This window comes from Boleophthalmus pectinirostris, unplaced genomic scaffold (assembly GCF_026225935.1).
Source record: "Boleophthalmus pectinirostris isolate CB_2022bp ecotype Guang Dong unplaced genomic scaffold, ASM2622593v1 HiC_scaffold_1, whole genome shotgun sequence".
NCBI classification, from domain to species: domain Eukaryota; kingdom Metazoa; phylum Chordata; class Actinopteri; order Gobiiformes; family Gobiidae; genus Boleophthalmus; species Boleophthalmus pectinirostris.
In genome coordinates, this window is record NW_026570970.1 from 33,498,165 (window position 1) to 33,524,778 (window position 26,614).

The window sequence follows — 26,614 nt, forward strand, 5'->3', positions numbered from 1 at the left end:
GAAAAAATAGGCCCCTTTGACTTTGTATTTCGTAAATTTTATCTCTATTCACGAATATTTCAGTGACTTATTTTACCTCCAAGATGGTTCCAGAAGGTCAGGTGTTCACCACGGCGGCCCATGGCTGAGTTGAAGGCAGAGTTCCAGTTGCAAACCTTGAAAAGAGTTAACAAATTAGGATTAGAAAGTGTGCTGATACTTTAAGTGTATTTTCTTTAAACAAATATTTGTCTTAAGAACTCTAAAAACGTATTTTACCAGCAGCAGAGTTTCGGGTTAAGAATCCCACTCGAGCGTTCAAGTGAAACAGACCGATTTAAACCGCGCGTTGCTATGACACCGACGCACGGACGTGCCGCTCCCCGTTCACCGGGTTTAGCAAGAATTTACTTTAACTTTAACATTAAATTTAACTTTGACCAGAGGTTAGATGAGAAACCGATTTGATGTAAGTAACACTAGGCCACTTTTAACGTTTGGAAAGAAAAGTGACAAGTGAAACTAATTTATTGATTTAACACAAGAACCGCAAGCGTAACCTTTGATTTATTTGACAGATATTATTTCACGTATTATTTCATTTTTTATTAATATTAATTTGGGTAATTATTATTTTGTATATTATATATTTGTATAAAACTGAACGCAGACAGAGAGAGAGAGAGAGAGAGAGAGAAGTTGCTGAATAAAACGAGTTGTACACTGTCCTGCCGTGTTGGTATTTTATAAACAAGGAGGACATCAAGAAAATACAACATTTCAAATCCAAGTGTAACCCCCATACCCACAGCCTCAAGAGACTGGTACAGACAACAGTTTAGGGTTACACTAGTAGATTAAATAACTTTATAGGCTGTAAAGGGACGGACTTTCAAATGTCAAAATAAAGTGGTAACATTTATTGACCGTAACAATTATGCACCTGCATGATTCAGTGGTAATACAAAGTTAAAAGCACACAACCACAGGAAAAATCCTCCCTGCAGACAGACATGTTTGTGTACCGCACTAAAATCAATTGACTCCTTTTGGCGGGAGACTGGCCCTTGGAAGTTGAAGTAAACACACAGAGACATCATCCAACTGCTCTCTGGAAGTTATTTTCAATCAGTCTGTAAATATAGCCCATCAGAATGACCTCAAGCAGCTTTCTCTGGGTAAAATGTTGTAAAAATCTTATGTTCAGGGGCCTTCATGTTCTGACAACTAAATGATTAATCAAAAGAAATATGGCAAGATGAATCAATTGCCAAAGTAATCGTTAGTTGCAGCCTTAGCATATTCCCACTAGCCATGTAGTGTCAAATAGCTAATATTATAAATACACTATTAATATACGAGACAATAAGGAAAGATTTAGATGATTATCTTTATTTCAGATTCAAGAGATTTTTTGTCATTGTCAGAGAAAACAACAAAAATACATTTAGAGCTTCAAACACTGCATAGTTTGGATGTAAAGTGCAATACTACAGGTGCAAGACCCCACCCAATAACCCCTTAAATAACTCCAGTGTAAACATTTGCACAATAAGGACATTGAGTGCAGCACATTTGTAATAATGCAACAATGCAAAGTCCAGTTCAATATTTTATTGGTGGATGTGGTTATTGTCCAAGGGAGAAAGGCCAAGAGGGGAAAGGGGCACTGTTCAGCATCCTCACAGCCGAGGGATACAGGCTGTTGGTCAGTCTGGTTGTTCTGGACTCTATGGACCTGTACTTTGTACTTGAGGGCAGCAGGTGGAAAAGGTGATGAGCAGAGTGGTGTCGGTCAGGCAGACCGCGAGTGGCGTAGATGCTACTGATCTGCGGGAGAGGCGCCCCAGTGATTTTCCCCGCTGTTTTTACCACCCGCTGGAGAGCCTGTAGATGGGCCTTAGAGCAGCAGAGAACCACACTAAAAATCCAGATGTCAGAACACTTCTGATGGCACAGTTGTAGTAGTTCACCATCACTGGACTGGGGATGTTGGCGCTCCTCAGTTTCCTCAAGTAGTAAAGGCGTTGTTGGGCTTTCCCCAGAGCGGAGGCAGTGTGAATGTCTCAGGACAGGTCCTCAGTCACGATCACCCTCTCTGCTACCTCAGTGTCGACACAGAGTTTGGTGGTTGTCTTGTCCATTTTTGTTGAAGTCCACAATAATCTCCTTGGTTGTCACCATGAGGCCAGATGTCCCACATCGTTCCTGTAGTCCGTCTCATCGTAACTGTCATTTTTCTCCTGGCGTGCAGTCTTCTGATGAGTTTCCTCACTTGTTTTTGAGTCCTCCAAAAACCATTTGTTTCTTTTTGTTCCTCCATTAAATTCGCAGGTCCAATGTGCCTCTCAGCACCTGCACAGTCACAATATAAACACAGGGATCATAGAGTAAAAATCTTGTTGTAAAACTTGCAAAAACTTAGTATAGGTTCTTTTCTCTCACCACTGTTGGAGGTTCTCGTTCCTCTGGAGATCTTCATCAGGAGCGGTGCTTTAGTTTTGTTGGAGGTTCTCGTTCCTCTGGAGATCTTCATCAGGAGCGGTGCTTTAGTTTTGTTGGAGGTTCTCGTTCTCTCTGGAGATCTTCATCAGGAGCGGTGCTTTAGTTTTTGTTGGAGGTTTTCGTTCCTCTGGAGATCTTCATCAGGAGCGGGTGCTTTAGTTTTGTTGGAGGTTCTCGTTCCTCTGGAGATCTTCATCAGGAGAGGTGCTTTAGTTTTGTTGGAGGTTCTCGTTCCTCTGGAGATCTTCATCAGGAGCGGTCTTCATCAGGAGCGGTGCTTTAGTTTTGTTGGAGGTTCTCGTTCCTCTGGAGATCTTCATCAGGAGTGGTGCTTTAGTTTTGATTAGACTGAACTTCAGAGTCACAGCAGATTACACAGACTGAAGGCCTTCTCCCTTGTCTTGGGCCGAGTCTCTTATTGGACCAGGCCTCGTTCACCTCTTCCTCTCATATGGGTGACAGCATCTGATGGGCCACACTCCAGGAATGTTTTTGGATCCTAAAACACAAGTTCAGTGTAACTTTATATTCTACTTTACCACACAGATTTAAACTGTACTTTCAAATAAGAACTTACAGAGGTCTGTGGATCATCTGTCATTGTAGCTGTAGACCTCTTAGCAGAGATGACGATGATTATGGATCCTAAAATTGCAATAAAAGTAAAAAACATTATTTATCATTATTTCATTATTATTTGTCTCTTTTCTCAGAATACCTTGTGTTCTGACGTTAGAATCAGGGCTCCCTCTGGTGGTGGTTCACTGCATTTTGTGGATGACTCCAGGGATAGCTCCAACAGAGATGCACCTTTCTGTTAAAAGCAAACAACAGTCTTTAGCAATTAATACAAATATTACCTTAGTATTGATCTTTACTCACCAGGGACACGGTGGATCTGACTCAAACACATTCTGGACAAACTTACACAGCGGCCTGCCCCCCAATTAAAGCCCTTTTTATGGAACTAGGAAGAAAGTATTAAGAGCGCATCTACACTCCTTCTGTGGGATTAATTCACAAATACTATAGAGATGCACTTTGGTTTAGGCCCTCCTTTAAATGAACAACCATCCTGAAAAACAGAGGCTTTTTCGTACTGATACGCTGTGCAAAGAAGCAAGTACAGTGTTGTATCATGTAAACACAATTAAAATTCTACTTAAACGGGAGAAGTAGGGAGTGTCCCACCAGCCGACAAGTTAGTGAACAAACCCAAGCCTCCACATTTTACAAATTACTGAAAAAAAAAGAAAAAAAAAAAAAAAAAGAAAGAAAAAAGAGAGAAACTGAGTGTCCCACTAATTCTCTAGTGAGTGGACAAATCCAAGTCTCCACATCTTACAAATCATTATAAAATAAAATAAAAATACAATCTCCACAGAGACTGTTTACAGGAGTGTAACATTACAAATCAGTTTAAATAGTTTACAGAATAGACACGATAACACTGATACACATGTAGTGTAAAGGGTTTAGTTCTAAATACCATGTTGTGCTAAATCTACATATTAACCTTAAATTACAATTCCTCAAAAATAAAAAAATAAAAAAAACAACAAAAGAAAAAAAAGAGAGAAACTGGGTGTCCCACTATTTCTCTAGTGATTGGACAAATCCAAGTCTCCACATCTTACAAATCATTATAAAATAAAATAAAAATACAATCTCCACAGAGACTGTTTACAGGAGTGTAACGTTACAATATAGTATACATTTGTTCATTTGTATACTACTTGTAGTACAAAATAATCATAAAACAACAATTTAACAGGAGAAGTAGGGCCGACAAGTTAATGAACAAACCCAAGCCTCCACATTTTACAAATTACTGAAAAAAAAAACCCAAAAAACCAACACAAAAAAAAAGTGTCTGACCAACTGCTGAATGAGTGGACAAACACAAGTCTCCTAACGAAGACAGGGAAATATTTCCTCCAGTGAAGGATTTAATTGTAGTTATACTTAAAATGAATTAAGTTATACTTAAAATGAATTAAGCTCTTTTAAAAATAATATTAATGAGTTGAGTAGTTAACCCTCCTATGGCCAGAGTGGAACCAGCTCAAAGTAAACACAAGGCAAGGCGTACTAAGCAGGAAACCACACATAACTATCAGACTGTCTTTTTTCTCAATTAGAATTTAGTCACTGAGGAGAATTACAGAATTTATTTGTCCTGTGTCTGTTACGTTCCTACATAATATTCCTTCTCTTTCAACACACAAACACAGCAAACGAGCGGGAATCGCACCAGCGACCCCACTACTACGACACCACCTATGCCCAGAGTAGAATGCAAGGCGTACTATGCAGGACGTTTGTGACACTGCATCGTAAATTTGGTTTATCTATCACTATTTACTTACTGATCAGGTTTTAACTTTTTTTTTTGGGAGGGGGGATTTTAAGACTTTTTCAGAATTTCAAGATTTTACAAATCCTACATACTATTCCTTGCTTTCTCTCACACAGAAGATGAAAAATTATTTTGGCACACACTGTCTATTACTACTTAACACACAGCTAAGATAATAAATTCAAAAACTATATACATGAGATTAAATCGGCGGTGTTGAAGGTGGTAAATGTTGCCGATATGATGTGACCAAGCCCAGAGTCTCAGAGACTGAATTCAGTCATCGTCCGACTCAGGGTCTTGGAGCAGGGGGCGGAAGTACCACGGGAGGCTCAGAGTCGTCCCAGAAGATGAGGAGGGCGCAGGGCCTTGGGAGCGGTCTTCAAACGAGGAAAGACGCAGCCTCTTGGAGCCGGGGTCTCCCTCTTCATCCTCACCTTCATCTCTGTGGCGCTTGGATCCACCGAGAGGCAGGACGTCCAGTGCAGGGCCCACAGGGGGAAGGCAAGCAGCAGGACTGCAGGAGGGCGCAGGGGGAACAGCAGCGAGAGAAGACGGGCGACGCTCCTCTTCAAAGATGCGACTGGACGGAGGAGAAGGGCTCTCTGCTCGATGACCCACCACTTCCACAGCTTGAGCAGGAGGAGCCGTCTGGCGCCAGCCGGCCCAAAACTCCTCTGGAGGGAAAACCTGGTCGTCCTCTTCCGCCTCCACGTCCGTATCTTCATCTTCGTCGCTGTCTTCTTCGGAGACACTGACGTAGCCAGAGTTCTCCTCCTCTTCTTCGCTCCAGTCCTCCTCCTTTTCTTCGCTCCAGTCCTCTTCCTTTTCAGCCCTCCAGCCCACTTCCACTTCCTCTTCATCGTCCTCCTCCTCTTGTCCTTGCACCTCCTCTGTCCAAAACGGAAAGAGACGCGCAAAACCAAAAGGCATACTTACCTCCGCCCCACCTGCGTCGTCCTCGTCTGGAGGGACGTCCACAACAGGAGGAAACCACACGTCGTGAGGCTCTGCAACATTTTATAACATTAACATCTTGCTCCTTACAAAGGTTTTTCTGCTGTTGTGTAGATGGTACAAGGAGCCAGACAAACTTTTACACACAAGTGATTCTACACAGCCTAATTATAAAAACAGAGAAAGACAAGAGCTGCTAGTCAGTGCAATTTAGTAGCCTATAACTCCTTTTTCCTTGGCTCACATCCTGAAATATAGACTTACTATACCAACAAGGTTTTAGGTCTAAATACAGGCCTACAGTTTTTGTACAAGACTCTAAACAGAGAGGTCTGTCTGGCTTCTCTTGCTCAACTCTATAGTGCATCTGACAGTGTGCAGTGCACCTCAGTAATCCCATTCATCCCTAAAACTCAAGTAAAACTCAATCAAAACCTCATAACATGATCACTTTCAACATAAAATCTACATCTCTGCAAATATTCTAGTGTAGAATCTTTGGCTGTGCGCCATCTTTTTTTGCAGATGAATTTCTACGTCTACAAACTAAAATAAGCCAATTCTCTAGAAAATGCTTTGATAACCTGTTACTTTGCACCCATACCAAGAAAAATAGGCCCCTTTGACTTTGTATTTCGTTCATTTTATCTCTATTCACGAATATTTCAGTGACTTATTTTACCTCCAAGATGGTTCCAGAAGGTCAGGTGTTCACCACGGCGGCCCATGGCTGAGTTGAAGGCAGAGTTCCAGTTGCAAACCTTGAAAAGAGTTAACAAATTAGGATTAGAAAGTGTGCTGATACTTTAAGTGTATTTTCTTTAAACAAATATTTGTCTTAAGAACTCTAAAAACGTATTTTACCAGCAGCAGAGTTTCGGGTTAAGAATCCCACTCGAGCGTTCAAGTGAAACAGACCGATTTAAACCGCGCGTTGCTATGACACCGACGCACGGACGTGCCGCTCCCCGTTCACCGGGTTTAGGAAGAATTTACTTTAACTTTAACATTAAATTTAACTTTGACCAGAGGTTAGATGAGAAACCGATTTGATGTAAGTAACACTAGGCCACTTTTAACGTTTGGAAAGAAAAGTGAGTGGTGATGCAGCCTGGAGGTGGATGGGGGTGAGTGAAGGTGTCACTGTCATAATTCAGGGCTCTGAAGTCTCTTATCTTCGTGCTGCTTTATTCTGTATGTTTGTCCAAAAAGCAGCGGACACACAAACACTTTATACACAAACAGTGCAGGTATAAATCACAATGTACATTCAAACTGGAGGAGCTTTAGCTCTGCTCTTACCCTGCTCCGGTTATTTACCCATTTAGTGTTTGAACCTACTGAGCTTTTATAGACTTTTAACATTGAACACTTTTAGCATTTTAACCAGCATGCTTGTGGGGACTACAACTTCATTTTTTATTCGCGTTTTGTATTCAATGTTATTGTTAACCAAAGATTGAATAACCATCAATGCTCCTACAAATGAAAAGTCTTCCCAAGTGTCTTCATGTGTCAGCATAATTCCTCTGATCTGAATTCATTTGATCTGATAATAATTATCTGCAGCAATGTGCCACCTGCCCTGCACCTGCCCTGCACCTGCCCTGCACCTGCCCTGCACCTGCACCTGCCCTGCTCCTGTCAGATTCCCCTTTTACAGATTTGGACTACTTAGAACTTTTTAAATGTCTACAGGAGGAACATTCTGCTACATGTTTTGAATCACATGTACTTGGAGTCCTGCTTGTGTTCTCCTTGGCAATGTTCATTTTTTCCTCCAGTCATCAGATATTCTGTGTCTTTTTTATATGTACAATATTATTAGTAGTAAAAACGTTTCTAGGCAAAAGTTGATTTCAAACTCATGTGTATGTATTTGTTGTATAGAGAATCTCTGAGGCCCAGCACCACTTTGAGAAGTGATGGAGCCTTTACTCTTCACTCACGTCCTGAACAGATCCAGTGATGTTTGTCCAAGGAGAAAGTGGGACAGTCCGGGTTAAACCAGTCCAGTGTCAGCAGTGTGGGATAAGGTTAGAACCAAGTTTTCATTGACTTCAATTGATTTACTGGGCTTTATTTATGTGTGCAAACTTGAACAGAGCTTTTACTAAGAACTATTGTGGCTGCTCTTTGACCTCACCAAATCAAAATTGTGCTTTATTAATATATGACAAAAAACAGCCAAAGCTCCAAATCTATAAAACACTATAGTCAATGACAGACACTTGTGAATACTGATAGTAAATCCCTTTATTGAAGGTATTGCTCTGGGATACGACAGACATCAGAGAACATTTATTGCAGGTTGGTGGACGTCGCCTCTCTATGTGCTAAAACACTGATAGCCATATTGAATTCACCTTTTTTATATTTCCGCAGCTGGACACAGGCAAAACATTCCAAGTTCTGATGAGGTTCGACACGGACATTGAGTTGGCGTATTTCCATCACGGAGGAATCCTCAACTAGCCATCGTATACTATGCAAAAAAACTGTTAACTACACACATTTCAAATGGAATGAATTCAGACTTTTAATCTGTTATTTACATATTTACTTTATTTTGTTTGTTTGGATTGTTTTCTGTATGGTCACAAATACATTGAAACAAATCATATCTAAATGTACAAATTAAAACAGCATTTTATAACTTTTCTTCAGAGGATTCTCCACTTGCTTTTCTGTATAGATATGTTTTTGCTTTCCGAAAATGTTCCACAATATGGCATTAAACATACTGTATCTATTACCATGCAGATAAGCCAGCGACAGCACCAGGCCAAGTTCAGAAGACATTTTTTCCAAGGTTTTTTCACCTATAATGAAACAGATGCAAGATGGATGTGTTTAATGTCATAGTACGACACTGGAGGCTAACTCTCCACAAGAAAAGTTACATAGTGCGTCTTTAAATAAATCAACTAACGATCTCTGAAACAAACATTATTTTGAATTCCGAAGTTTTAAATATGTGTAAAGTCAGTTTTTGTGGCGTATAAAACCAGAGACCGTTTAGTTGACAGATATAAATAGCTTCATACACAGTGATATACTGTATCTGTGTTGGCCAATTTCATAGGAAAACACTGTAGTCAAGAATAAAATGAAGGTACAGAAGTGTTCAGGTCTGGAACACAATCTATTTATAAATAAATAATAATAATATCTTCTGTGTCATGTGATTGCCTAACATACAGTGCTTTAAAATACTGCACAAAGGAGCTAAATGTGGGACAGGAAATGCTCTAATTGAATTAAACTGAATCACAATGGTCCCATCATTCAACAATCTGCATATCTGAAATGTCATACATCAAATAGTTTGAAGATTACATCCATTGCTGTGATGACTGTTAGCAGGGTCCCTTTTACGCAGCGTTGTCGTGAGCATTAAAACACAGTACACTTCGTATTCTCTTTTTGTGTGGTTACCCCATTCTCCACGGGCACACACTTTTATTCACAGGTGCAGGCCATTCATAATTTTGTGCCTCACGTGATCAAGTGTTCTTACACACCACTGGTTAAATCATAAGTCTCTATCATAATACAAATAATAAAATGAGGGCACAACACAACACCCCCACTTGCTCACATTTGAAAAAATACATTACTATACAAACACAATCAGGCCTATACACCTAGAACATGTTTATCGTGCACCAAACATAAATGTTTCAAAATTTAACAACTTAAGTTTGGTTGCTGGTTTCGTCATTACATCCGCAACCATCTGATTAGTTCACTCCTCTCTTCTGACTATATCCTTTGGCAACATAACGCGCCTTGTATTTGTCAGATCCATCATTGTTCTTTTTGAGTGCATAGACCCATTTACCCCCCACTACAGCTTTGCCCTTCGGTAATGTGGTCAGGGTAAACGTTACATTGTCGTTTAATGACTGCATCTCTTCATCCATAGCATTAACCCACTCTTTTGCATCTGGTGAGGTTACCGCTTCTTTGTATGTTTGAGGTAAGTTACATAATAGTCTATAACAATAGTCAATATTGGTCTCATCATCCTCAAAACCACAAATATAATCATCTAAATAACCAGGTCTCTTCCTTTCTCTAGCTGGGTATCGCCTCTGGTCAGATAGATGTTCCCCATTTTCCTTTTTTGGTGCCTGTTCCTGTTCTTTATTCACCATTTGTGTCTGGTTATCACTTTGCTCTTTGACATCTACTTGTTTTTCAGTTACACGTGGACTAACAGGTGGGGTTTTAATTGTCTGTCTGTTGACCACAAAATCATCTTCATCAGCATCCAGCACATCTGTGTCCGTTTTGGATATAAACTCCACAAGTCTGTGTCTCTCTACTTTTCTGTTGCTGGGATAGTACACCAAATAGGCTGGACTATTCTTGTCATATCCGATAAAAATCCCTTTCTCACATCTTGTGTCCAACTTTCCTTTTTGTTGATGTTTATATGTGTAACACAATTGTCCAAACTTCTGCATCCTGGAAATATTAGGCTGCCTGCCAGTTAACATGTAGAAAGGAGTCTGTTTAGTGCGGTTGCTGAAGCACCTATTCCTCACTACAGCTGCAGTCTGGACAGCATAAGTCCATAACATCTTAGGTAGCCCACTCTAAATGAGCATACACCTGGCCATGTCAAACAGAGTTCTCCAGTTGCGTTCAGCAGTACCATTTTGATGGGGAGAGTATGGGGCTGAGGTCTCATGCCTAATACCACTCCGGTTCATTAATGCTTGGTACCCTTTCCCAGTGTACTCTGTACCATTATCTGATCTCATACATTTCACCTGCCCATAAGGGGCCATATCAGCTAGAAACTTCTCAGTAGCTTGTACTGTGTCACTCTTATTTTTCAGAAAGTATACAAACACTGCACTAGAATAATCGTCTGTAAAGGATAGCGCGTACCTATGACCTTCTCTGGACATAGGGTCTACAGGACCAGCTAAATCTGTGTGCACCATTTCCAGAGGTGCTTTGGCCCTGGTATCCGGCCCTCTGTTTCTAGTTTGAATAAACTTCCCCTGTGTGCAGATTTCACAGTGTGGTGGAGTTTTATTTCCCTCATTCTTAATCTCCATACCACTTACAACATGTTTTAATTTCATGATATCTGCAAAATTGCAGTGTCCTAGAATTTCATGCCAAGTCTGCAAATCATGACATTTGTTACACTGGTCTTCACTGTCACTTTCTGATGTGTGCAGATAGTACAGTTTGTTGTGTACATGTATGGGAAATTTAGTGCCGTCTTTATGTAGCAGAACGTTCTTCTTCTCACTGAAGATCACCGTGGCTCCACACGTGGTGGCAGCTTTCACAGAGAAGATATCCTGAGGATAAGTTGGGATGTACAAGGCCCTCCTCAGCGTTGTTTTGAAACGGTGCCCCATGCTGTCGACCAACCACATCTCTGCGTCCCCTCTGTGCTTGGCGACTCCGTTGCTCCTGGTGCCATCCGCTAGCTCCACACAATGCGTCCCGGCCTGGAAACTGGCATCGAACCTCTTGAACTTGGCGATGTCTGTGATGATATGTGACGTTGCACCCGCATCCACCATCAGACCTTTGCTTTTGACATCTGGCACCTGCATCTCCGAGTCACTTATCCGGAAAGCATATTCCTTGCTCTCCGCGTCGGACGCTCGCTGTGCGTTATCCCGCTGCTTCCTCCGTCTACACGTCGCATTGTTGTGTGTGTTACTTTTACAGTGACTGCACCACTGCTTGCGCGGACAGCTTTTGGCTATGTGGCCTCTGACACCACACTTATAACACTCAATGTCCGTATTGCCACTGTCCTTTGCGCTCTCTGGTGCGCGCCTTGTGCCAAATTGCGCTCTCGCCTTCATCACGTTGTCCTCAGACACAGTTGCACGCATATTTTCAATGTCCTCATAACTCCGGAGCTTTGTCTTAAACTCCGCAAAAGTCATTTTATCTTCACTCTGAGAAACATGAATGGCAAATGGTTTAAATGTCTCTGGCAGCCCCTTTAAAACCATTGCTATCAAAAGTCCGTCACTGAGCGCCTCACCTGCGCTTCGCAACGCAGTAATCGCAGTCTCTGCTCTGATTACATACTCAATGACATTTTCCATCGGTGACTTTTGTACAGACGTTAATTCAATGTACAAGTTTATCACCCTGGGCTTCCCTTTGCCAGCGTAATATTCCCGGAGAATCCTCAGCGCCTCGCGTCCATCATCCACCGCCTCGCGCATTACCAGCGACAGGCTCTTGTCATCCAGGAACTGGATAAGCTCCGCATAGGCCTCAGCATTCTTCTCGTCATCATCTTCGTCGTCAGGACCAGGTGATTGTAAAATAGTGTCCTTCAATCCTTGGAGACGGAGGTGGCCCAAAAACTTTGTCTCCCACAGCTCGTATCCTTTTTCATCGCCATTAAATACGAGTCTGCCCCAGCGGCTTGGCACAGTGTCCTTTTCTCTGTTTTTACTCATGTTTGCGGTCAATGGCTGAACTCAGGTGCACGCATTTACCGTCGCGACATTCACCTGGAGACCGCTCCTCAAACTGCGTAAAATGACTCTGGGCCCATAACCTGTTAGCAGGGTCCCTTTTACGCAGCGTTGTCGTGAGCATTAAAACACAGTACACTTCGTATTCTCTTTTTGTGTGGTTACCCCATTCTCCACGGGCACACACTTTTATTCACAGGTGCAGGCCATTCATAATTTTGTGCCTCACGTGATCAAGTGTTCTTACACACCACTGGTTAAATCATAAGTCTCTATCATAATACAAATAATAAAATGAGGGCACAACACAACAATGACCCAAACAATAAAAAACTAAAGATATCTATTCTTATGTTGACTGAATACTGTGGAGGGACCCAAAAATGGATACCAGACCAATTGATAAAAGGAAATGGTGAATTTATTTTACAGAAGTAGGATGCAGGCTGGAGCATCTGGCTGTAACAGGCTGGGATGACTGTCAGGACAGTTACACTGAAAGTAACCTTGAACTCCTGGCCCTGCTGCACCTTTCTTGTCAGACGTTTCTTCGTTCATTGACGACATTTCCTCGTGGAGGGGCAATATGTGGAATCCAGAAAAGGCTGCAGCATCTGGCCAAACGGTCTATGGAGACATGAGAGCAAATATTAGTATAATATTGCATCTTCATCCTGCATCATTTTCTAAGTCTGTTAATTGCTGCTAAGCATTTGGGCAACTGGAGGTGTCATTTGAAACATGTATTGAATCCAGAAGCAGTCCGTGTTCACATGGAAAAGACTTCAGGTGGAAGGTCAGTGATGTACGAGAGTATCGTTCTGCCCGTTAGGAATTAGGATGTTTCACTGGTAAAGGTGCTGCAGTTGTGCTCAAAAGGTGATATTTGTCACCTCTAAAACACAGATTAGGTACTAGTCAAACCTAAAATACCAAAAAAACAAAACAAAAAAACCCCACAATAAAATTTGATTTATTAAAAGTCCTGTATTATACAAGACTCTTCTGAGCTTTTAAAAACAGACCTGGAGTTGTATTGTGTTTCATTCACACATGTTTGAGTAACTACATCAACAAAGCTCAAAATGCTCTGATCAGCCTGGTGATGTCATGAAGCAGAAGATTTCAAGTTAATAGCTACATTTTATCTTCAGTTCAGTAGAGATCGGCAAATCCAGAGCTGGAATTATCCAAATGATTCTAGTGAAGGTGTACGGAGTTTAAAAAACACGGAAGAGCACTTCATACATGACCATAAGACATCACAAGGTGGAACAGAGTGTTTTCTGTGTGAGAGAAGAACATGTGTGAATGAAACAAAGCACAACTCCAGGTATGTTTGCAACGAGGAAACAACATTAAACAATCATAAAATAACGTGACATGGGCCTTTTAAAATGATAAAATGCCTGTATGCGCTTTCTCCCAATGAGAAAAATAGTCCATGAAGATTTCCTCTGATACTTCAGTTTCTCTGAGCTCCACGACTGTATCCGGAGGACCCAACATGGTCCCACCCCTGAACACAAAAGCACAGACACATGTGAATGTTACATGAACATAAAAAGTCTTATGGGTGACTAATCAAAATTGTAACTGAATCACGATCAAATGGTTTCCAGACAACGGTAAAAGAATGTGTCTTGTCAGGAGTACTTTTACCTTTGCTAAGGTAAAGTTTTTCACAGTATCAGCGACTGAATGAAACCAGGACTAAAGCAGGACTAGACCAGGACTAGACCAGGACTAGACCAGGACTAGACCAGGACGGAACCAGGACTGAACCAGGACTAAAGCAGGACAAAAAGAGAACTAAAGCCGGATGAAAACAGGACTAAAGCAGGACTAAAGCAGGACGAAAACAGGACTAAAACCAGGACTAGATCAGGACTAAAGCAGGACGAAAACAAGACTAAAGCAGGATGAAAACAGGACTAAAACAGGACTAAAGCAGGACTAAAGCAGGACTAAAACCAGGAATAGAACCAGGAATAGAACCAGGACTAGATCAGGACTAAAGCAGGACTAAAATAGGACTAAAGCAGGACTAGACAAGGACTGAACCAGGACTAAAGCAGGACAAAAACAGGACTAAAGTCGGATGAAAACAGGACTAAAGCAGGACTAAAGCAGGACTAAAACCAGGACTAAAACCAGGAATAAAACCAGGAATAGAACCAGGGCTAGATCAGGACTAAAGCAGGACTAAAGCAGGACTAAAGCAGGACTAAAGCAGGACTAAAGCAGGACTAGACAAGGACTGAACCAGGACTAAAACAGGACAAAAACAACACGAAAACAGGACGAAAACAGGACTAAAGCAGGACTAAAACCGGGACTAAAACTGGGACTAAAACCGGGACTAAACCACGACTAGATCAGGACAAAAACAGGACTAAAACAGAAATGAAACATGTCTAAACCAGGACTGAACCAGGACTAATCTTATAATTTCAAGCAGCGTTACTCCTGTACCAAGATGGCGGCTTTGTTGATGCATTCATTCTGATAGACAGCGGTTGTCAATGCGAGATCTACCGTTCTCTATCTATGCCAAACATTCAGGCTGAGTTCTTCTCTCAAACTTGTGATGTGATTTGGCTCTACAGGAAGTGCTCGATGCACCTTCATTAGAACACTGGACTGTTCTGAGGCCTGAGGGGCACAGACAGTCACACGGGCTCATAAGGAGACGAGGCAAACAGGAAGAGAACAGAAGCCAGGACAGTTTTGTGGAAGACTTTTTGAAATGTGCAGTCAAGATAGTGTAACCACAACTAACGGGTCTTGTATGTGCACCTTTTTCTCCATCTATTCCAGTTAGGGCTTATCCTGGCAGTCCAGAATATCTCTCTGTATTTTTTATACACAGTCATATAATTTACTTTAGAGTAGTGGTGTAACGATATCAAAGTCTCACAATACGATATCATCACGGTATGAACCTCACGGTAAGATATTTATTGCTTTATCGTGGGGAAGCTCATGATATGCTGGGGCGTCTCATGTTTAGGGATGTACAGTCGTCCCTTGCTATATCGTGGTTCACCTTTCACGGTCTTGCTGTTTCGCAGATTTTTTTAAGGGCAATTTTGCATGCTTTTTTTTTTTTTTTTTAACAGCATATGAACGCGTATTGCGTATTACGGGCGCGTAGTAATTACACACGGGTGGGTCAGGACTAAACCAGGTCTAAACCTGGACTAATCTTGGACTTAAGAGAGAGAACCCCGAGCAAAGCGGTGTCCACAAAGCGCGATCGGGCAATTGCCGTGTTTACCTCCATGAGTTGTTTCTTTCTCCTTTCTCCTGCGGTCACCTCTGAGCCTGTCCCGACAGGGAGTCCTGTTTCAGTGCTAGTTTAGTCCTGGTTCAGTCCTGGAATCAGTCCTGGAATCAGTCCCGGTTTAGTCTTGGTTCAGTCCGTGGTGTAGGCAGTGGAAAAGTTTGATATAATATCAGGTTAACGGGCAGGTGCGGTCCTGTACTGTGTGGGTGTGGTGGTCTCCAAAAATGGACCCATGCAGGACTCTGCGCTGTAGGGCTCCATTACAGAATAAATCAATCTTTGGATTGTTAAATAAAAAAAGAGAAAAATAACATAAGGACAGCAGCAATAGCAGCAGTTTTAAGCAGTTTTAGAAGGCTGCAAGAAGGGTTGCACCTGTAATGTCTGAGAAAAGTATATAAAGTGTGTGGTGAGGGGTTTTACAGCCTTAAAACAAATATAATAATTGTAAAATATAAAGCTGACTACTTCGCGGATTTCACCTATCGCAGGTTATTTTTTAGAATGTAACCCCCGCAATAAAAGAGGGACCACTGTAACAATATCCAAATCTCTCGGTACAATATTTTCACGCTATACATCTCATGGTATGATATTTATTGAGATATTTTGTGGAGGAAAACAAAAACTGTTAATATGCTACTTTTTTTTTTTTTTAATGTCTTGATAGGTTCCAAAGAATTAAGACTTAAAAGTGCTTAGAAGTGTTATTTCTTCATATAGTCTGCACTAAAATGGAGCACAGGATCATCGTCTATGTAGTTCCTTCTGTCTTTGCTTCTATTGCTGTATCATAACTCCTAATTTAAGCAAAGAGACTTGAAATTATTGTTAATTTTTTTTTAAACAATATAGTACATTTAAAATACTTTTAAGAGATAATTCTGGTTTATGGTTTGGTTTCATTTATTTATGTTTGCTACATTTAATTCAAGAGTATATCACACTTCAAAGTGTGTTATCGTGACAGGCTTAAGTACGGCTCAAACACGACCATGTAATCAGATTTGTTCTTTTCAGTGGCTGCGGTTACAAGCTCACCAAAATCTGATTCAATATCTGATCTAGACCTTTACAAATCTTTAAACATGCCAAGTGCAAAATTTGATGTAAGTAAATAGAGGGACCATGATCAGACAGAAGTTACATGATTTTGCTATATACATATTATTTTCATAACCTATTAGCTCCAACGATGTGATAACAATCTGGGTTTGAGTGTGCACGTAACCACAGCCAGTGATGGCTCATCCTTCACTTATCACTTTGAACAAAATGACATTTCCATCACCTCTGATTAAGAGAGTTTAGGGCTTCCCTCAATGATTCTTCCACTATGATAATCTTCCACTATTTTTCTTAAACTTTTATTGTAACCGGAGCACCTAGATCAGGTGTGTGGGGAAGCTGGCCCAAGTGGTCATGAAATGAAATGAGAGTCCAGTGCAAAGTTGTCCTTCACCAAACCAAATTCTTTATTGGATTATTGGGCAAAATTATATACATATTTACAAAAAAGAACTGTGCTTAACTAAACAACTTGGCAAAGTGTGACGTGACCTCTTGGATGTAATTTCATCGTCACTGATGTCGCCGTCCTCCGCCCTTCATCTCTTCTTGCTCATTCCTAAATAAATGTATAAAATATAAATGTATTATTTACCAATATCTATAAGTGGTTGTGGACACTTTCTACAGTTTTAAGCTGTATTCAGATTTGTAGAATTGGGAATTAACCGAACATTGTGCTGTGAGGGGCTCCGCTGGTCCTTCACCATGATCGTCAGCCGGAGCTTCATCAGCCTCATCTTCGCTATCAGAATGACGATGCCATTCCTCCTCCAGCAACTGCAGCCATTCAGGAACTAAGTGGTCGAGAACTACAGAAATACAATGCAAAATTAGTATCACTGCTACAGTCAGGATGGGGAAAAATGGAATGGATCTGTTTTTTGTAAAATGTATTTCTTTCACACATTCAACATTGTTCAATGTTTAGGTCAAGGCCCCAGCGCAACATAACATGACGAGTGACTTCATGTAAACAGCTATTATCTGTAATTTACAATCAATCCCTTGCATGGATTTTATTGACGATATCACACACAATCCATTGTAATCAGTTTGAACAAATTGCTTATTCTTTCAGTTTCTACTATAACTTTATAAATAGAGCCCGACCGATATATCGGTCAATATGGGCACCTGGAGGCATATCGGCTATCGGCTGATATGCTTGCTGATAGGGGCCGATATTTCACGTGGGCATGTGATATGTCGTTAAAAATCTTAGACTCTCTACATTATGTTCATTTAATCCAATTTACAGACAGATAAATGTCCAAATATGTGGCTCCGCATCAGTATTTATCTACGGAGTCATTTGTCTGTGTGTGTGTGTCTGTATTGTCCCTGAACACGCCACAGAGTCGCGTCACTCACGTGTGTTTGTTTACACCCGCAGACACGGATCCAAACGTTGAGATTATATTCTTTTTACGGACAATCTATGGAGTAAGAAAGCTGTCAAAAATATTCGTGCGCATAAAATAGAAATCCGTGCGTATTTGGGAAATCCGTGCATATTTGGCTGTAGTTGCGCATAAAATAAATATTTGTAAACTCTTAAATGAGTCCAGTCGTACATAAAATATATTGTGTGTATTTTATCCATCAGAATACGAATTGAAAAATTACGACGTCACAGACGGAACTTTACTGTCAAAAATACGTCATCATTTCACAGACATTATTCATCGAGCAGAAGAAACATCGATCAAGATCAAGACTGTGCAGCTCAAGTTTGTAGCAGAGGGTAAAAACAGAGTAATAGCACAAGAAGCTACAACAGCGACCAACAAGTGGGTTAATTAAAATCTATTGTAAAAATGTCTTGAATTCGGGAACCGAACGCTGCTGTATAATATTGTGTAGAAACACCTCCTCTGAACGGGAAATTGCACCTATATGTTAGATAACATAGCGGTAGCCAGTTGGCTAACATCCGACGTAACGTTATCCCAGGTCTAATTAGCAAATATCAGGTTCTCTGTAGGTTTAGATTAAAACATTCACGACTACAGCCACAGCGAGCATCAGTCAGTCTTCACTTCAGCTGCATTTCTCGCATGAAATGCCACCGAAAGTTCCTCGGTCCTGTCCTGGTTACAGACGTCACAGCTAATGAAATGTTACACATTACAGTTTAATGCAGCTTCCAGCATCAATTAATGTTCTTATTTACAGGCAACACCTTGGTATATATACAGTATTTACCGGTAAGTTTAACGTCACCGTGACGTGCATGGATTTGCTCATTATAACCCATTATAACTCATGAAAAACCCATTGTCTGAAATGCAGCTGAGATGAAGGTTAAGACTGACTGATGCTCGCTGTGGCTGTAGTCGTGAATGTTTTAATCTAAACCTACAGAGAACCTGATATTTGCTAATTAGACCTGGGATAACGTTACGTCGGATGTTAGCCAACTGGCTACCGCTATGTTATCTAACATATAGGTGCAATTTCCCGTTCAAAGGAGGTGTTTCTACACAATATTATACAGCAGCGTTCGGTTCCCGAATTCAAGACATTTTTACAATAGATTTTAATTAACCCACTTGTTGGTCGCTGTTGTAGCTTCTTGTGCTATTACTCTGTTTTTACCCTCTGCTACAAACTTGAGCTGCACAGTCTTGATCTTGATCGATGTTTCTTCTGCTCGATGAATAATGTGTGTGAAATGATGACGTATTTTTGACAGTAAAGTTCCGTCTGTGAATTCGTATTTGTACTAATGAAAGCGTAATCGTAAATTTTCATTTCGTGATTGTAATTCATGACGTCGTAATTTTTCAATTCGTATTCTGATGGATAAAATACACACAATATATTTTATGTACGACTGGACTCATTTGAGAGTTTACAAATATTTATTTTATGCGCAACTACAGCCAAATATGCACGGATTTCCCAAATACGCACGGATTTCTATTTTATGCGCACGAATATTTTTGACAGCTTTCTTACTCCATAACAATCGGTTTGAGTCTGAATTAAAAGGACATTTATTAGTGCAGACTTTTGATGTGAGGAGGAGCCTGTGAGAGCGGTGAGTGTTGGAAATATGTCGACTTTGAAGCTAGTTATGGGTTAGCTGCTGTAGCTCTCTCACATAAACAGGCTGTTTTCTATTGGCCTATTGTAAAGTGACTGTATTGGCCGTATATTTGTTACTGGACCTGCATTGATATGTAAATGAGCTGTGAATAGACGTGTGAATTATGACATTTATGCATATAATGAATTACCGCGGCGCGCACGTATTTACGGCTAAAGGCTAATGGCGCTACTTTCTTTACTAGTTATGGGTCCGTCGCGAACGAAATGGCTCTTAGATCCGGCTCTTTGAAGGGAACGACAGGAGCCTGATCCTTATTGGGAGCCGTGTTTTCTCTTTCTCTCACTTTTTTCCTCTTCACGCCGCGTGCAGACTCGTGATAGTTTGACAGCGGCAGCGGCTGAAAACGAAACTTTGAGAAATGTGTGTGTACATAGGATAAAAAAAAAAAAAAAAAAAGAGCACATTTGGCTGTAGTTTAGCATAAAATAAATAAGTCCCGGTATAGTCCTTTTTCAGTCCTGGTTTAGACCTGGTTCAGTCCTGCTTTAGACGTGCTTTAGTCCTGCTTGCAACAAAACAATCTGAAGAGCCACTTGGGAGCCAAAAGAACCAGCAGCTTTTAGTGAGCCGAGCCAAAAGAGCCGGTTCTCTAAAAAGAACTGGAATACCCATCACTAGTGTCTAGAATGTGATGCAAAAATTCCATTAAGCCAACCTACTGTCTGTAAATATGATGTAAAGAGGCAGAATAACAATAAATGTTGCCTAAATAAACCCAATTTACAATCCACCAGAGCCAAACCTAAGTTTTTTAAACAATTCAACATTTACAGTGAATTTTTACATCACTAAATATATCGGCAGCTCCAACTCCCATTATATCGGTTTCATATCAGCCACAGCAAAATCCATATCGGTCGGGCTCTATTTATAAACTCACAAAAATGTCAGCCAGAAATGCTTCTGCTGTGCTTTTCGACAAGTGATTTGAAGATTTGAACGAGCCTCTAAGAGTATCTGACGTTTGCGCAGAGCGAGTGACCTGTTTCTACGAGTCGCAAGGACGAAATGGGCTGACACTGGACTGTGCTGGAACCATAGTGGAACTAGACTACTGACATGTCAGTTGCCAAGACACAGACAAGTACGTCAGTTGTCCAGTTTAGAACATCGAAGAGTGGGCAGGGCTTACACAGTTAACTGGTTAGCCATTTTATTGGAGCCAGTTTTTTTTTTCAGATTCGTAGAACTGAGAATAAACCATACCTAGCTCCATTGGGGGCTCTGCTGGTGGCTGCGCTGGTGGCTGCGCTGGTGGCTGCGCTGGTGGCTGCGCTGGTGGCTGTGCTGGGGGATTAGGTTGAAAGTGCCCAAACAACTGCACTGGGAACGCTTCCATCCAGTCACCTGAGAATAAACAGAATATGCCAAATTAGCATCAGTGCTTCAGGATGGGGAAAACTGAAATTTATATGTTTTGCAAAATTAATGCCATTATTTGTTTCACATATTCAGCATTGTTCAATGTTTAGGTCAAGGCCTCAGTGCAACATGACATGACTTGTGAGTTCATGGTGAAATACTATCATCTGTATTTTTTTTAGGTTAAGGTTTAGAGTATCATTTATTTTGGTTTATTTTATTTATGTATTTATTTGATTTAAGATACAGGGACAGTGCAAAATATATTGTAGCACTAAAGCTAATTTCCACCTGAAGTCCCTGGTGCATGTTTTTTTTTTTTTTTTTTTTTTTTGATAGGGGAAACTGGAGTGCCTGGAGGAGACCCGCACCCAGACAAGGGGAGAACATGCAAACTCCAATCAGAAGGCCCCGGGAAACATGGGAAGAATCTATAGCAACACTAAAAGAGGCTAACTGATCCGTTTGCTAGTCTCAAATAAAATGAAAATATTTTCAATTTTGAAAGATATTTCTTTGTTGCTTTTGTCTTGATAGATTTTGGTGATGAGTGGAAAAAGTAAAAAACTAGTTTATACTACAGTAAGACAAGCTAATTACCTGAAGCTAATAGCGTCGTCAACACAGCGACAAGGTCGAAATCCATGTCCAAATCCATTTCTGTAACTCACTGACTACAACTTCAAGTATAAATGTAGAAATGCTTCTGCTTTCCGAGAAGCGAATTCAAGCGTTATATAGTGAGATTAGTTTTGCGCGGAGCAAACTGTACGTGGCTTTCCTCTCCAAAAGTTTAGGCGCGAATGCTGAGACTGCGACTGTTCCCAAATGTATACGTGGGCGAGGCTTACACTCTTACGTCATTAGCTTAATGACGTAATAAAGGCTTTGCACCATCACGTGACCCCATAGCAACGGTAACTACGTGACGGTGCAAAGCCTCTATTGGCGTACAGGCTATTTTGGAAATTATTATTATTATTATTTTTTGTGTAATTGTTATTTATATTATGGGAATTGTGTACATTGTTTGTATTAACAGCCCTGAAAACTTTTGACTTTTTATCATTTAATTTTATTTTGAGAATTCATTGATATTTTCTTACCGGATGTTTACATTTTGAAACCGGAAGCTGGTCTGTAGAGACTTCCTGTGCCTTGACTTTACAGAAGCAACATGGCGAACTCCGGAGTGACCGCAGATGGAGGGGATCTGATGCGATACGCGGAATATGGTCCCAAAACAGCCCCCAGAAGTGATGCAGAAATAGACAGAAGACTGGTGAGTAGCGTCTTTACTGAAATATGTGTTTTTAATGAACCTTCTTCGCCTGTTTAGCCGAGTTAGTGAGATCAAGGTTAGGTAACAGCAGTGGCAGCATGACACTTGCATCAGACTCATTCAAGGCCAGATATACAGATAAATGCATAAATAAACCCGTTTTTACCAATATTGTCAACCCTGTTAAACTTGTGCAAAGTAAATTTATAAAAAGTCCGCTTAATTGGTTCCCCCAACTCAGAGATGGTGATAAGAATGAGAAAAAAAGGTATAGCTTTGTTTGGAATGTTCCACAGTTCATGATATCTATATTGGATTATTTTAATTCAAGTTGTTTTTACTATTCAAAAATATCTTGAGAAAGCAGAGAACCATTAGTCACTGTACAATTCTACTGATTGTGTTTTTGTTTCCACAGGGGGGCACTCTGATCGCCGTCGGTCTTGGTGTAGCTGCCGCTGGATTTGCTGGTATTTTATTTTCCCCTTGGACACATCTCAGCTCTCTTTCCTCGTGTCCTTTTCCTTGATTTCTTTCCTCGACCCTTCATTTTTCAACTGTCAATCAAATACATCATAATTAAGTGGTATCCCAAAGCTCAGAGGAGGCAACGGATGGAAGCCACATAGGAAACATTTGTCTCAGTTTGTTTGTATTGTTGCAACATCTTAAGTACAGGGACAGCAGCAAGGGATGCTCAACATGTAAAATAATCCTGAATTTGACATTAAAACTAAGGAACTAGGAAGGTTTGTCCCATTCACCCTCAGCTTGTGTCTCCTCCTGCCTCTGCTCCTCACTCCTCTGCTCCTCTACTCCTCTGCTCCTCTACTCCTCTCTATTCCTCTCTTCTCTGCTCCTCTCTCCTCTGCTCCTCTGCTCCCTTCTCCTCTGCTTCTCTCTCTTCATCCATTTTCTGCAGGATTAAGGAGAGGAATCAAGGAGAAAGAAGCAAGGAAAGAGTAATGAACACTTAATTTTGTTTTTCATGTGTTGTTTCTGCTCCACAGGGCGCTATGCCTTCCAGCTGTGGAAACCCCTGGGGCAGGTGTTTTCTCAGAGTGTCAAGAAAATGCCGTCTCTTGTGAGTACTATTTAGACTGTATAGAAATGTACTGTAAACTGAACAAGTCAAAATTTGAGTGCCATTTTGTCAGAAGAAATGTCCCATTTTTACAATATTCAATACACATACTTCGTGACCAGCTTTCGTAACTTTCAGAAGGATAATGTAAAGTTAATGTGACATAAACAGCCTTAAAAGCACTTTACATTTAGGTTTTATTTTGTTATTTATATAATTAATTTTTTTTGCCAGATTTTTCCACTTGGACACTCAGTTTTACAAAGAAAAAGACAATAAACTTTGATTCTTGTAGCTCAACATAACAAAAATGTATTGTATTGTGAAAATTGCTGTCATTGTGCGAAAGTAACTAGTTATAAATTAAACAGAGTCTTATTTTTATTCTTTATGTTAATTACTCCTCAGGCTTTCTCTCCGTATTACAAAGGTGGATTTGAGCAGAAGATGACCAAACGAGAGGCCAGTCTGATTCTCGGCATCAGGTAAAACACACAGTAATAATAACTCTGTATTCTAACCGTGTAAACTGTTTAAAATATATATGAGATGTGGGTTTATTTTTCTGCAGCCCGACCAGCACCAAGGCCAAAGTCCGAGAGGCACATCGCAAAGTCATGGTCCTCAACCACCCAGACAAAGGTACAGGGCTCATTTATTTACACTCACTAAAGGATACTAGGTGTTTTGTTGTGTTGTTGTCTTGGAGAAAATTTTAAAAGACATTGCCTGTCTTGCCATTTTTATGCAGATGATTGCCAGATTTTACTTGCCAATTGGAAAAAAGGATCACTGCTCCTCACACCCCTGTTCAACTGTCTATCTGACGTCAAGGCTTGGTTGGCCCAAAACTTTTTTAAACTGAACGAAGAAAAGACTGAGGTGATACTGTTTGGGTCCAGTAGTGCCCTCATTGATGTGGGAAACCTCAAAAATTATGTTTGTCCCACAGTCACCAACTTTGGCGTCACCTTAGACAGGATTTTAAGTTTGACAAGCAGATCAATGGCATTGTAAAGTCAAGTTTTTATCATTTGCGGCTTTTATCTAAAGTCAAACCTTTTTAATCTTTTAAACTTTTTGAACAAGTTATGCACGCTTTTATTTCATCAAGTGGAACGCTGAAACGCTCTGCCCCTCCATGTCCGAACAGCCCCCACAGTGGAGAGTTTTAAGTCTCGTCTTAAACCCACTTTTATTTTTTTTTATTTTTAATGTATTTTTATTGGTTTTATTTATTTATTGCTATTCTATGATTTTGCTCTTATTTTATTTTACAGGTTTTATTATTTTAAGACTAGTATGATTATTTTAGTAGTTTATTTTATCATTTTATTATTATTGTTATTATTATGTAGTGGTGCAGCACTTTGGAAACTGTTTGTGAAAAGTGCTATAGAACTAAAGTGGATTGGATTGTTGTTCTTTTTAGACAATTCACAGTTTACTAGGATTCATTTGCAAAAGCTGAGTAAAGCTAACATCTGCAATAAAATGACCACTACTACTAAGTAGTAATAATAATTCATACTTTATTTGGCTAGATACCAACACAGAAACGAAACACTAATTCAAATGCTTGGTAAATTAGCTGTGCATAATAGAGACAATTTGGAGATTTTGAAGTATTTTTACTTTTATTTTAGTTTAAATTTGGACTTAAATTACCTTTTTTAGTTTCTCCCAGAGCACGAGTGTCTACAATTAGTAGACGCTCCTGCCTTATTAGTATGTAAATAATTAATAATACCAGCGTAACATAACTAATAACTTTACTGAAGGTGCATTGTGTAGCTTTTCTGGTGGAGTTTCCATCAGTTGCTTTTCTCCATAGAGATGTTATTGCTTCGTCTGAAATGTTTCACAGTATGACATTAAACATTTCTATCTTCATGGAGACCAAACCAGACCAGGTTACAGATCTGCGGAGAGGCGTCCCCACTCAGTCAGAATGCCTGTTTTTCTAAACATTTTTGAGCTATAAAAATGCCTGTAATTGAATAAATGTAAAGTAGAGCTGTTTAATGTCATACTGTGGAAAATTCCATGCGGATCAATGACATATCCATTGAAACAAGCAGGTGACGGTCCCCCAACCAAAAAGTTATATAGTGCATCTATAACTTAAACTATAAAAAAGTAGGCAAAGATTGAATATATAATTTTGTTGTTTCATTATATCGTGTTCATTTGACCCTTTATAAAATGTCTAAATTCTTGTAGTAGCTGATGTAGACCTGTGTTTTCTGTCTCAGGTGGATCGCCGTACATCGCCGCTAAAATCAACGAAGCGAAAGACCTTATGGATAAAGACATTAGACGATGACACCTTCATATTTTCACTGTACATTTTACATTTGACATCATAACCTGTCAAGCCATTCCAGAAGAGTTTATTTAAATAGCATCTTTATTTATTGCAATTTTAATCAACAATACAAGATATCTCCAAATGCAGTTGTATCAGAGCCTTGGTTGTGTTCAGTGACCTTTTGAATAATGGAACTGGGTTATTTTAAAGGGCATTGGTTGGAGCATGGGTCAGTCCATAACACTGATCAAATGTAAAATGGAAAATACTCGAAATGTATGTGAGGAAGTTACTCAAATGGTTTTGTAAATAAACAGAATGGAAAATGAATATGGGTCTGTATTGCATTCTACTGTATGTATATTTTATATATTTTATGTCAAAGTAAATGTAGCCTTTTATTATTATTTTATATTTATTTATGAAGTACATTTTTTTCTTCTACTGAAAATAAAATAGTACATGTATTTCACAGATTATAATAAATAATGTAAAATGTTTGTTAGCTGACGTTTTGTATTGATAAAATCAGCATCCCCAGACACTATCATTGTTTGGAGTAAATAAGCAATAAGCCTCCTTGACTAAAAACACTTTACAGGGATCCCACAGTCATGGAAATCCTGGAAAAGTCATGGAAATTGAAAATGTAATTTTCCAGGCCTGGAAAAGTCATGGAATTTTGTAAATTCAATGGAAGTTTTGTAAAAGTCATGGAATTTTAGTATTTCTTTCACACAATTACAGCGTTCTGGTAAGTTATCATTAGAATATTATGATTATTTCCAAAGGTCTGCACCATTTGTTTAAACGACAATAAAAGC

General features: G+C 40.0%; 1 protein-coding gene across 1 annotated transcript; it reads left to right on the top strand.

Annotated features, from left to right (window-relative positions):
* Positions 1 to 22,242: 22,242 nt before the first annotated feature.
* On the top strand, positions 22,243 to 26,120 carry dnajc15 (DnaJ (Hsp40) homolog, subfamily C, member 15). The gene is made up of 6 exons (XM_020936354.2): positions 22,243 to 22,395; positions 22,814 to 22,865; positions 23,406 to 23,479; positions 23,888 to 23,964; positions 24,051 to 24,121; positions 25,735 to 26,120. Exons 1-6 carry the CDS (start codon positions 22,291 to 22,293, stop codon positions 25,803 to 25,805), a joined length of 450 nt encoding a protein of 149 aa, XP_020792013.1. The 5' UTR covers positions 22,243 to 22,290; the 3' UTR covers positions 25,806 to 26,120.
* The last annotated feature ends 494 nt before the right edge of the window (positions 26,121 to 26,614 follow it).

Excerpts from the sequence above, each read along its gene's own strand:
- dnajc15 (XM_020936354.2), top strand. The coding sequence starts at position 22,291 with ATGGCGAACTCCGGAGTGACCGCAGATGGAGGGGATCTGATGCGATAC. Across the intron at positions 22,396-22,813 it reads CAGAAATAGACAGAAGACTG|GGGGGCACTCTGATCGCCGT; the intron begins GTGAGTAGCGTC and ends TTGTTTCCACAG. Across the intron at positions 23,480-23,887 it reads TCAAGAAAATGCCGTCTCTT|GCTTTCTCTCCGTATTACAA; the intron begins GTGAGTACTATT and ends ATTACTCCTCAG.